Source organism: Bufo gargarizans, chromosome 4 (genome assembly GCF_014858855.1).
Source record: "Bufo gargarizans isolate SCDJY-AF-19 chromosome 4, ASM1485885v1, whole genome shotgun sequence".
Taxonomy (NCBI): Eukaryota; Metazoa; Chordata; class Amphibia; order Anura; family Bufonidae; genus Bufo; species Bufo gargarizans.
In genome coordinates, this window is record NC_058083.1 from 503986524 (window position 1) to 503999984 (window position 13461).

The window sequence follows — 13461 nt, forward strand, 5'->3', positions numbered from 1 at the left end:
AAAGAACCGAACTGGGGGAAGGGACGCAAGCTCGAGTTTGTATCCGGAAGACACAACCTCGAGAGCCCAGGCGTCGGAGACGTGCGCCTGCCAGAAGTCCCTGAACAGGAGGAGACGTCCCCCCACCCGGGTGGGTGGGGGCGCACCTTCAGGCGGGGGGCTGCTTGGTCGCGGGAGCGCGAGCAGGTTGAGATTTGCGCCAGGAGGGCTGGGTCCGAAAAAAGGGTTTCTTACGCCTGTCCTGGACAGGATTAGTGGACGGACCAGAAGCGGAGCGAGGAGCGGAAGCCCTACGAGAAGACCTGAAACGGGGGAACGAGGGACGACCACGAGTGGAGCTCCTAGCTTTGGATTGGGGAAGATGAGTACTCTTCCCCCCCGTGGCTTCCGAAATGATTTCATCCAAACGGGTTCCGAACAAACGAGCACCAGAGAAAGGAAGGCTAGTAAGAGACCGCTTAGACGCGGCGTCCGCCGACCAAACCTTTAACCAAAGCTCTCTCCTAGCCGACACGGCCAGAGCAGATGAACGGGCAATAAGAGCTCCTGCATCCAGGGATGCTTCGCATACAAATTTTCCAGCCTGAACTATAAGTTGAGTCAGGGCACGGAGGTCTTGAATAGGGACGTCAGATTCAAGCTCCAGATCCAGCTGAGATGCCCATTCTGAAACCGCTTTACCCGCCCAAGCGGAAGCAAAGACTGGCCGAAGTGCGGATCCGGAGGCCGAAAAGATACCCTTTGTAAGGGTCTCTACACGGCGGTCTTCAGTGGATTGTAATGAAGAACCATCTGCGACGGGAATAGCCGTGCTCTTGGACAAACGGGCCACAGGGGGGTCGACCTTGGGAGGAGACGCCCAGTTTGTGATGCAATCCGCCGGAAACGGATAACAAACATCCAACTTTTTTGGCGGGGTAAACCGTGCATCAGGACGGGCCCAGGCCTTAGAAACCACTGACGAAAAGTCAGCATGGAGGGGAAAAACCGCCGAAGCCTGTTTCTGGCGAAAGAAGGAAACACTGGTTTTCTCAGGATCAGGAGGATCATCGCGAATTTTAAAGGTATCACGGATACTGTTTATAAGGTGGCCCACAGCAGAAGCCAGCTTTGAAGGCAGCGCCGAATCCATATCCCAATCGGAATCAACCAGCTCCCCCTCAGAGGGCAAATCCTGCAAGGAGGAAGGGCCCGACTGAGAACGCACCCTTGGGGGGGATACCGAGGCATCCGAGGATGACCGGTGATCCACCCTAGGCCGCTTCTGGGATTGGCGGGCTCTAGAGGAATCGCCTGCAGAGAGAGACTCAGACGGGTCGGCCAGGACAGCGGACCCGGAGGGCCCAGCAGGGGAATCATCCGGCTGCGACAAGGGCAACGCATCTGCAAGTCGGCCCACAACGCTAGTGAGACTAACCACAGCCTGGGAGAGGGATCTAGCCCAGTCAGGGGGATCCAAGAGGCCAGGGGGTGACACAACAGATGGCGGACCCTGCGATGGGTCTTTGCAAAGCGAGCAATGCGGATCAGACTGCCCTTGAGGAAAGGGCGCCTTACATGCGGTGCAGGTATGGTACCAAGGTCCCACTGGCACTAAGGGGTCAGACATGTTGGTAGAAGCAAAGAAAAAAACCCGAGTCCAGGCCAGGGGGCTACAGTGAGGAAGGGTCAACAGTCCTACCAGGTCACAGAAGGAAGCTGCAGCAGCAGAAGAGCGGCGGTGTGCAATCAGAGCAACGGTCCGTCCTGCAGTGAGCTCCCAGAAGCACGCCGGCACGAGAGTGGGCGGGACTAAAGAGGCGCGGGAAGAAAGTCGTGCGGCCTCTGAATGAAGATCAAGCCAGCGCTGGCCGGTCCGAAACTCCGCCCCCCGCCGAAAAAATTATCGCGCGCGCGCGCGCGATTCAAAACCCGCGCTCCACCATCACAGGACCCCCGAATGGCCCCCGCCGAGCGGAAGCAAGGTAGGAGCCCAAGGAGGAGGGCCGGGAGTCGGCGTCCTGCCATGCAACGGCACAGCGGTCGCATACCCGGCCGCCCTCAAACAAGTCTCCCCCATGAATCATTGCCGCCGCGCCGCTCCAGACAAAGCAGGGCGCCCGGCCGCCGAATCGCGCCTGCAACAAGGCCATCAGTAAAGGGGAGTCAGAGAGGAGCACCGAACCCTCCGGAGAGGGGAGAGAGGGAGGGGGGGGGGGGGGGAGGGGAGCGGAACGGCTGCACTAGCCACCTCACCTGCGACGTCTTCACCCTCTAGTCCATCCAGCTGGGACGCCCCTTCAGCCACTGGCACAGAGTGACAGTAGCTGGAGAGGGGCTTGCAGGTGGGCGACCCAGTGCTGGCGGGATACAGGGGAGCATGAGCTGCCCTGGTCCTCCTTTTCTTCTGTGGGGGAGGCAGCAGGGCGGATAACCGGCCCTGGTGCAGCTCAACCCCGGGAAAACAGAGAAGTCTACTGCGACTCTGTTGTCCCTGTGGAAAAATCCAAGTGAAAAAAAGTAAAAATAAAAAAATTAAAAACTCTAAGTCTTCACAAGACAACTCTGCAGTGCAGAGAGTGTCTTGCCTCCTTGACACTAAGCAAAAAACTGGAAGTCTCTCTCTCCAGGCTGAGGGTATAGCTGCTGGAGGAGGGGCTTAACAGTCTTTTACTTAGTGTCACGCCTCCTATGGAGATAAGCTATACCCAAGAGTTCCTGTGTCCCCCAAGGAATTGGGCGAGAAATATATTTTTAGCCCAAAATGAGTAAAATGCAATCATTAAACAAACTGCCCCAAAGGTGTCCATAGCCTTTAAATGGCTCACCCATAAAGCTATCCATAGTGCTGTACCACCCTATATCTCCTCGTTCAGCCAACCACACAAGATCATCCTCCTCCATAATTCAAAGCTTTCACCTTAACCTTTTGGATACCGGAGGTTTTTGCGTTTTAATTTTTCTTCCCTATTTTCCGTGAGCCATAACTTTTTTATTTTTCAGGTCACATAGCTGTATGAGGGCTTATTTTTTGCGGGACAAGTTGTACAAATGTTGTGGGAAGCGGTAAAAATCCCTCCACCATTTTACGGGTTTTGTTTCCACTGCGTTTTGTTTACGCATGCCCTTCAATCTCTCGGTCAGTACGATTACAATGATACCCTATTTGTATAGGTTCTTTATGTCTAAATAGTGTAAAAATAAATGTAAACGTAGAGAATTTTATATATATGTATATTGTATATTATATAATTACCATATTCTGACCCCCATAACTTTGTTATACTTATGTCTACTGAGCTGTTTAGGGGCTCATTTTTTGCGGAACAATCTGTACTTTTAATTAATACCATTTTGGAGTATGCGTGACTTTTTGATCACATTTTATTACATTTTTTGGAGGTAAGAGAAGCAATGAAAAAATTGCAAATTGTCCATTTTGACCCTTTTTCCGTTATTTACGCCATTCGCCGTATTGGAATTAATTTTTTCTATTTTAATAGTATGGGCATTTTCGGTCGCGGTGATACCCATGATGTTTATATTTATTGTTATTTAGGTATTTATTATTTAATTATACGGAAAAAGGGGGGGGGGCGGAGCTTGCCAATGGCTGAGTGAGCAGTGTGCGCTCAGAGCTCCTGACCATCTCCGGCAGTTTTACAGAAACCAGGCCACAAACGACTCACCTGCCAGCATGAAAAGCAGAGGGAAAAGAACCTCGTCCACGCCAGCTCCGGTGGACAGAAAATCAGGCGCCATGGAGCGATATTTAGCTTCCAGCTCCCAGCCGGCGAGTGGTGCCAAGACGGATGCGCGACCCAAGATGGCGGACGCACCTCATGGTGAGAAGATAGTGGAGCCGACCACTGCAGCAGCATCCCCTGATCCCAGCAGATCACCGCCTGATGCACCGATTCTACGGTCATATGCAGGAGCGGTCCACAGCCCGTCCTCGGCGGCTCCATCCTCACCTGCCATGACGGAGAGCAGGCTCTCCTCGCCCGGCTCCTCACCTCAATCTTACCGCTCACCGGGGCGTCCAGGCGCTGACACACAGGCGATACCGTCCACACAGGAGGAGGAGTGGGACTGGAAGGTCCATCTTAAAGCTTTGCCCACAAAACATGAGCTGAATGCTCTTTTCACTAAGCTTGAAGCGTCGCATAAGCAAGATATTGCTGGCCTGCATACAGATATCAAGCAAGTGGGCCATAGAGTGGAGGATGTGGAAGCCGTTCAAGAACAGACCCTCCAGACATTGGAGTCTCATCAGCAGATCCTGCAAGATCATACAGGTCAGATCCAGGACATACTAAGTCATCTTGATGACATTGAAAACAGAAACAGGAGAAATAATCTCCGCATAAGGGGAGTCCCAGAATCGGTTCTCCCACAGGACCTGGAACATTGGGCTCAAGATCTATTTGTCAAGTTACTTAACAGAAGCCCAGATACTCCGGTCGAAATTGACAGAATTCACAGAACCCTGGGTCCGAAACTTTCAGATCCAGCTCGCACGCGTGATATAGTGTGCAGAATTCATTTCTTCAAGGAGAAGGAAGAGATCCTTAAAGCCTCAAGAAATATGTCGTCGAGTCTTCCGGATTATCCTGGAGTACTCATTCTACCAGATCTGGCTCGGCGTACACTCATGCTGAGGAAAGCCCTCAAACCTTTATTGATCCTCCTTAAGGACAATGATATTGTCTACCGCTGGGGCTATCCCTTTCAGCTATTCGCCAGAAAAGATGGGAAATCTGCCACTTTCAAGAACATCACTGACCTACAGAAGATGTTGGACATTTTCAACTTGCCCACTGTCAGCCTTCCGGATTGGCCCAGACAAAGGGACTTGGTTCCTGTTCCACGCAGAGACCCCTGGCAGACGGCGCTCCCAAAACAGCAGAGACCACCTAGAAGCTCTCGTTCACCTACTAACTGAACTGTCTAGTTAATGAGAGGTCCCAGCCTCTAGTTATGATTTCTTTTTCTCTTTCAGGAAGCCTAGTTGCACAGGCCCTTTAGAAAGCTCCTAATGTTTTACCAAATGTTCTGACAGTTTAATTGTGACCTGTTATAACCACTTACTCCATTACTTACCCGGAGACGAGTCGGGCAGCCGTGATGCCCTTGTCTTCTCTTACCCCCACTAGATTCTACAACACCTACAGAGTGTTGTACATGACGAATAGTCATTACTTAGCACCCGTTGAACCGATTGTTTGGTTCCTGTTACCTCGTAGATTGTCATTATCTGTTCACTGAAATCTCAGTGTTCCCTAATTGTATTGTCTGTGTGTCCTACGTCTTTCCCCTGCTTCTCCCCTACGTGTAGTTTTTCCTTGCATCCTTAACCCGTACTCCTTCCATTCATCATGACGGGATTGTTATCGTTTAGCTCCTTTAATGCCAGGGGCCTTAACAAGCCTGAGAAACGCAGTCAAATCTTATACCGATTTCATAAAAAGAGGATCATGATAGCGATGATCCAAGAGACCCATTTCAAGAACTCATCCGTCCCAAATTGCAGAAACAGGTACTACCAAACCTGGTTCCATAGTCCACATCCAGATAAAAAAGCAGGTGGAGTCTCCATAGCTTTCCACAAAGCCTTCCAACCCAAGGTCTTAGCCTCTGACATTGACACTGAGGGGCGCTATATATTTCTTAAACTTGCACTTAATGATCAAGTATTTACTGTTTCTAACATGTATTTTCCCAACCAGGGCCAGGCCTTCTTTGGTATCAAGTTGTTGAGAAGATTAGCTGGCTTCGCTGAGGGTTCCCGTATTATTTTGGGAGGTGACCTCAACATGACCATGAGCCCCGAGCTTGATTCTTCGGTGGGTAAGTCCAAGATCTCTCTCGCTGCATTGCGTAAGTTCAGAACAGCACTCACTTCCCTCAGGTTGGTTGATCTGTGGAGGATCTTGCATCCGGGTGTCAGAGATTACAGCCACTACTCTGCGGCACATAACACATACAGCAGACTGGACCATCTCTTCGTATCGCAGAGCTTCTTGGACCTTGATCCCCGATGCTCGATCGATTCTATGATATGGTCGGATCATGCCCCGGTATTTGGACTTTTGTCGCCAACTCACACATCTCCCCGCTCATTCACTTGGAGACTAAATGATAATTTATTAAATGATGCGGTTTGCTCGGCATCTATAAAGACAGCCATCGCTGACTTTGTTGCTGACCATCGATCAGATACCACTGCTTCTCCTCTAAAATGGGAGGCACTTAAATGTGTGGTTAGAGGCATATTTCTATCCCACGGGTCACGGCTTAAAAGAGAGAGGACGCATAAGCTAGCTGCTCTTTTTACAGAACTTGAAGCCAAGGAGTCCATTAATAAAGCCTCTGCGTCAGATTCTCTTAAAGCTGAACTTTCCTCCATTAGGCAGCAAATATTAAAAATCCTAGATCAGAAATCTCTTTGTGTGAGAGATAAAGTTAAGCGAGGTTATTATGAGTTTGGTGACAAATGTGGTAAATGGCTGGCGAAAGCTTTACATCCACGTGTTCCTCTCACGCATATCCCCTCCTTGAACATAGGCTCGAGGGGCCAGATACATGCCCCGCTTGAAATTGCCCGTGAGTTTCGGTCATATTACTCGGACCTATATAATTTAGATCACACACATACAGCTGTCCGGAGTTCGTCATCCCAAGACGTGCAAAATTATCTATCTCAATTTGGTCCCCCGACTCTCCCGGACGATGCATCTACTGGTATGGAGGAAGATTTTTCTTCACCAGAGCTTCTATGTGTCATTAAGGATCTCAAAAACGGGAAGAGTCCCGGCCCGGATGGGTTGTCCGCACGTTTCTATAAATACTTTTCGGAGGATCTGGCCCCCATACTCCTAGATGCATTTAATTCTATATCCGCCACATGCCCTTTCCCCTCTCAAGCCCTACAAGCACATATTTCGGTCATTCCCAAACCAGACAAGGACCATTCTCTTTGCTCCAATTACAGGCCCATCTCCCTTCTTAATATTGACCTGAAAATACTTGCCAAAATTCTGGCCTTAAGATTACACCCTCACATACCGAGATGTATTCATAGAGAACAGGTGGGATTTGTCCCAGGACGAGAAGCCCGTGACAACACCATCAAATCTATAAGTCTGATCTCTAAAGCTAAACAACTAAAGATCCCCATGTGTCTTCTCTCGGTGGATGCGGAGAAGGCATTCGACAGGGTCAGTTGGCACTTCCTGGAAAGGACTCCGATTCATATTGGGATGGGTCCCAAGATGATAAATAGAATCATGGCCTTATACTCTAGCCCTACTGCTCGGGTACGTGTCAATGGTGTCCTGTCGGATGCCTTCCCTATATCAAATGGAACGCGGCAGGGATGCCCTCTCTCCCCGTTTCTCTACATTCTTGTTATGGAATCCCTAGCGAATGCCTTACGAGCCAATGATGCAATTAGAGGCCTGCACATTGGCAATATAGAACATAAACTGTCACTGTTTGCTGACGATCTCTTGATGTACTTAACAGCCCCTAGAATTGGTCTCCCCTCGGTATTGAAGGAATTTCGGATTTTTGGGACGTTGTCCAACTTCAAGGTCAATGTCCAAAAGTCTGAACTTTTAAATATCTCTCTCCCCTCTCGAGAGGTTACTGCACTCAAAGACGCATTCACTTTTAAATGGGCCCCAAGTAAGCTTAAACACCTGGGAACTTATGTCTCGTCTGACACTTCCCACTTGTTCAAGCTCAACTACCTCCCTATACTTCGCACCATTGAAGATAACTTACAAACTTGGTCTGCTTTAAATATTTTGTGGTTCGGTAGAATAAACGCCTTAAAAATGGACGTCCTGCCCAGACTTCTTTATTTATTCCAGACAATCCCCTGTCGGATCCCAGCCTCTTACTTTGCGCGTCTTAGGAAACTTGCCTCCCGTTTTATATGGGGTAGATCCAAAGCTAGGTTGAGCTACAATCTTATGGTCAGGTCCAGGGAACATGGGGGCACGGGTTTGCCTGACTTCCTATCGTACTACAGAGCGGCGGTCGCCAATTGCGTAATTGACCTAACCCATAATCTTGAGGGGAAGCTCTGGGTTGAATTAGAACACGCTCTAGCTCCTGGCCTTATCCCAAGCGTTTTCTGGTTTCCGACAAATACACTGGCCCGGATACCTATTCAAAGGTTATCACCTTTCTTATCTTCTCTGGTACACATTTGGACCAAGTTTGCCTCCACGACCAGGTTGGCTACAATCCCTGGCCCTCTCACAAACATATCTGGTCATCCGTTGATGCCGGCCACACTGTTAGCTCTACCGACTCTCGGCTTACACTCTAGGCCCCAGATCAGGGTCAAAGATATATATTTGATCGGAGGGATTAAAGATCTTAAGGATTTAGGCCATATCATCCCTGACTCACCTGGGCGATGGTTTCACTACTTACAATTACGCAGTTTCACTGGATCTCTGGCACCCGGTATACAACTACAGTCCTCACTATCTGATTTTGAGAAATTATGCCTAGCTACTTCTGCTCCTGGGCATTCTATTTCTCTTATATATGCCATTCTGAACTCGGGAGAGATCGGGGATGACACAGAAGAATTCCCGGCCCCGACTAAGAAAATTATGCTTTCATGGGAATCTGAACTGGGATATCCTCTTACACCTGATCAATGGAAGAGGTCTCTCCTTTTCATCCATAAGTCTTCGATCTCCTGTAAGATTCAGGAACTCAATTATAAGATCTGGTCTAGGTGGTATAGGACTCCGGTCAAACTTAACCAGTTCTATCCCTCGGTGTCAGACACGTGCTGGAGGTGTTCGAAAGATAGGGGCACTATGTTGCACATCTGGTGGGAGTGTACGGGAGTAGCAACTCTATGGAACGACATCTTCAAGCTATACGAATATCTATACAAAATCCATGTTCCTATGTCGCCCCAGATAGCTCTCCTTTCAGTTTTCCCGGGCAGAATTAGGATAGTTAGGAAGGGTATCCTTAGATTTTTTGTCATAGCAATGCGCCAAATAATTCCCAGAGCTTGGAGATCTTCAGATAGCCCCCTCAGAGTCACTTGGGTGGGTGCTTTAGATTCCTTGGCACGCCTGGAAGAGCTGGGTGCAGAAGACCAGGGTCTTGGAGTTGCTCACTTTAAACAATGGGAGGCCTGGTACCAGTTCCGTGCATCCCCAGGTTTCTCTGTTTGGTTGTCCTCAGGTCATGCTACCTAAAGTATCCTGTCTAGTCTGACTGCAATTGTATTGTGTATGGATTACTAGATCGATCCCTTCCCCTTTCCCCTCCTTCCCTCCTCCCCTCCTCTTCCTCCCCCCTGGATCCTTTGTCTTGTCTCCCCCCCTCTCAACCCATTCATCTGGTATTGATGAGTGTAGAACCTATTTCCGTTATGCTGATGTAATATGTAATTTTCGCATATTGCATATGCCCAATGTAACTTTCTCATGTTGCGTATATCCACATGCATATGGTTTTCAATAAAAACAAATTGAACCATAATTATACGGAAAAAGGGGCGATTTGAACTTATATATATATATTTTTTTTTAAACTTTGTGATCATTATGTGCCTCATATATGAGATACCATTTTTTTTATTTTTTTTTATTTTTTTGGTTTATCAGGAATTTATTAGCTTATTTTGCTCATTTCTTATCCTGGCATGCCATCTGGTGGTCAAAATAAGAATTGCAGTTTGAATACTGCTAGCTTACTTAGTAAAGCTACCAATGTTCAGCGCAACTAGGTAGGAAGCCCGGAAGCGCGAGTTTCCAGGTTTTTGCGCATTTAGGTGCCGTCATGTCACTTGATCACGGCATCTAAAGCATTTAATTACCGCAATCGGCATTATTGCCGGTCAGGGTAATTAGCCGCAGGTCTCTGCTGTATGAAACAGCGGAGATCTGCCGGTCATGACGCCCGCTGCACAATCAGGTTAATTACCAACATCCTAAAACACATTTTTTTTTATGCAGGCCTATCATTTTATAAACTGACTCCCCGTTCAGTCTCTCCTAAATGCTGCAGCCAGGCTCATCTATCCATCTGCCCGCTATACTAATGCTACTAGCCTGTGCCAGTCACTTCACTGGTTGCCCATCCACCACTGAATACAGTTTAAACTTCTCACTCACAAAGCTCTCCACAGTGCTGCACCCCCTAAATCTCCTCCCTCATTTCCGTCTATCCCCCCCCTACTCGTGCTCTACATTTTGTTAATGATCCAAGATTAAAATCTTCCATAATTTGTACTTCTCACTCCGGTCTTCAAGAGCTGCACCTACTCTCTGGAATGCTCTGCCCCGAGATATCAGGTCAATTCCCAACTTCTCCACCTTCAAACGTGCCTTAAAAATACATCTTTTCAGGCAGGCTTATCAGGCTTCCTAAAATGACTGTCCCAACAAGTACAACCTCCCCCCCCCCCTCCCCCAACTCCTCAGGCCTGAACTCAATCTTCTAACAGTCCCACACTTGATGCAGATCGGCCTACACTACGGCTTGACTACTACAGATCACAATCAACTACCTTATGTGTCACCCCCCAACTCCTCATAGATTGTAAGCTCTTGCGAGCAGGGCCCTCACTCCTAGTCCTTCAGTGGTATATTGGCCGGTTATGTTGTGATGTCTTTTGTTTTGTACATGAACCCTCTGAATTGTAACGCGCTGTGGGAATATGGGGGCGCTATATAAAGATTATTATTATTTCACCCCTGCATTAGACAGCACACAGACAAGACACTGAAATAGCAACAACATACTTTGACTGTGCAGAAAAATGAGACGCAGCAAATATAGCGGCCTCCACCTCCACATTGTCGTGAGAATCCAGGCTTTGCCGTATACTGTGGTGGGCGTTCTTTTGATCGGGAATTATGGATGCCATGCTGCCCAGCATTCTGCAACGGATAATACATGATTTTGTAATCAAACAGCTCACAGGGGATATTCCATGAGGGGTTATGCCAAGATTGATGTAAAAAATGAAAATCCGACATCATATAGTACATGACAATCGCCTTCTAACAAAGCTAGAACCAGCCCTGCACCTCACATGGATCCAGAGATCTCTACTTTCATTGCCCCAATTGATCTCCTAGATTCCCTTCATGCTGGCAGCTCAGGGGTGTGTCATTTCTGCTGTAGCTCTCTCCCCATCACAGGGAGGGAGCGCGTGTGACCACCTCAGTGAGGTGGACAGAGAAATAAAAAAAAAAAACAGCAGGTGGTGCTATACAGATGCATTTTACTACATGAAATTACAAAAGTATTCAGATATAGATGCTGGTTTGAAGAAATGTAGAATGTGTTTTGTGGCACAATCCCTTTAAGGTAGTAGTAATTCCTTAAAGGAAATCTGTCACCAGGTTTTAGCATATTAAGCCACATTGCCATGTACAATAAACTACCTTCTTTCCTGCTGTGGTCTTCTTTTTTTTCGTTTCATGGTGTCATTTTGATAAAAAAGCTAAAATCTAAATGAACCTCCAAGGTGCCCAGAGGGGCGTTATTCTTCTTCTCTTGAGCCCAGTAACGCCCCCCTGCAGTGACCAGCCCACCTAATTTCCAGCCCAAGCACATCTACTCATCAAGAAATGTCCTCCCACAGCAGAGGTGGATGGCGCCGCCCCCTCCACTACGTCATCTAATACATTCCATATACGACCCCTGCTTCTTCCTTTGGCCGCCGGAAATCTCGCGCAGGCGCAGTACCGCCGCCTGCCTGCGCGATCATAAAGCCCCTGAGGGCAACAGCCTCAAAAGGGTCACTGGCCATGCGCCGAGCAACAGCGATCAGATTACGTCACTTACGTTCACCTCGGCTGTGGGAGGATATTTCTTGATGAGGAGGCGTGCTTGAACACATAGCATTTACTCCACATTTCTGTTCTATCTGGGTTATCACAACTTTTATGCATTCACTTTTTTCTAGTTCCATAAATTTTTCACATCATGGCTTCTACACAAGGACAATTCAGTGCATTACGATTGCTGACCACTTACCGGAGAGTAATCGCTCGAGCGACGGGGTCATTGCTGTGTATAACAGAGAAGACCCTCTTCACAAACTCATCCACATTCAGGATCTTCTCGAGGTGCTTCTCGCTCTGCTGGGTCACTTTCAGTACACACAGTCGGAGAAAATTATTGCTGCAAGAAAGATAGTTCTCCTTAGGACAAAGCAGTGGATATGGCTAAATTCTCAGGAGGCGTCAAGACTTCAGAAGATGGTATCAAACTTCACTACCGTTCATGAGCATATCAGGCTCTATTCACATTGCATTTGAGGCATCTGTCAAACTATAATTCAGCCTCTTCATACCTTCCAACAGTTAAATCCCTAGCCTCTGGATACCGTGTGCCCCGTCCCTCCCACAAAACCTACCAGAAACGCCAACACTGGGATATATTTCCATAAAACCCAACCATTTAAGACCCAGTTAGCTGGACAATCCCCCCAAAATTGGATGGTTTCCTCTAACATATGCAACGCTATGCCATGCAGTTGCAGTCATCACCCGCCGTCAGCCGTGTACCTTTGCTACAATCCAGAGCAGAGTCCACAAAGTCACTCTCAGTCTGGCAGACTATACAATACATGATCAGCTCTATGTAAGACTACAATGTTTGGCAGCCCACATCTTCACGCTGGGGGTTATACAAGCTGGGCCTACAGCTTCTATCTAGAAAGATGATATTTTCTTAAGACAAGGGGTATCCCAGTCTTAAAAAGTGAGGGCACCTCAATAGGATATGCCATCACTTTATGCCTCGTGGGGGTCTGACCTCTGGAACCCCCACCGATACTGAGAATGCAGGGGCCAACAAGATAGCCAACTGATGTGCTGGGAAAGGCAGCGGATCGCCAAAAACACAACTGTGCAGGGAAAACTTAGAAGGGGACATGGCAATACATCTGCGCTGCAAGCTCTTAAATCTCAGGGCCCATGGGGGTTCCAGGGGTTGAACCTCCATCGATCATAAAGTGATGAAATGTTCTACTGATAGGCCATTACTTTATAAGTTATGAATATCCTTTAACCCCTTCACGACAAGTGACTTTAGCACTTTAAAGATGGCACCTGCTCCAAAGCGGAGTGGATGCCATAGCTGCCGTGTTTCTGCTGTTTTACACAGCAGACACCCGGGGATAATTTCTGTGATTGGTGATAATGCCAATCGCAGAGATTTAGCCCTGCAGATGCCATGGTCTATTGTGACTACGGCTTCTGAGGCAGCACTGATATTCGGGAAGCTGTTCATTTGTGGTGATAGACCTGGTAGCCTTGCACAAACTCCAGCCTATCACAGGTGTATTCTTAGGGAGGCAGGCAGGTGGCAGTGCTCCAGAGGAATATACTGAATGTCCCATACACTACGGTATGAAATCACAATAGTGTATGGGAGAAGCGATCTAATGATCGCATGTTCAGGTCCCCTGGGGGGCTGTAG

The 13461-nt window shown here is 48.1% G+C and overlaps 1 protein-coding gene across 1 annotated transcript in view; it reads right to left on the bottom strand.

Moving 5' to 3' along the window:
- INTS7 (integrator complex subunit 7) overlaps window positions 1-13461 on the bottom strand; it is a 75600-nt gene that overhangs the window by 58147 nt on the left and 3992 nt on the right. The window contains exons 3-4 of the mRNA XM_044288809.1: window positions 12013-12159; window positions 10770-10907 (exon numbers count right to left, since the gene is read on the bottom strand). Coding sequence (XP_044144744.1) covers window positions 10770-10907; window positions 12013-12159 — 285 coding nt within the window. The remainder of the gene's footprint in view (window positions 1-10769; window positions 10908-12012; window positions 12160-13461) is intronic.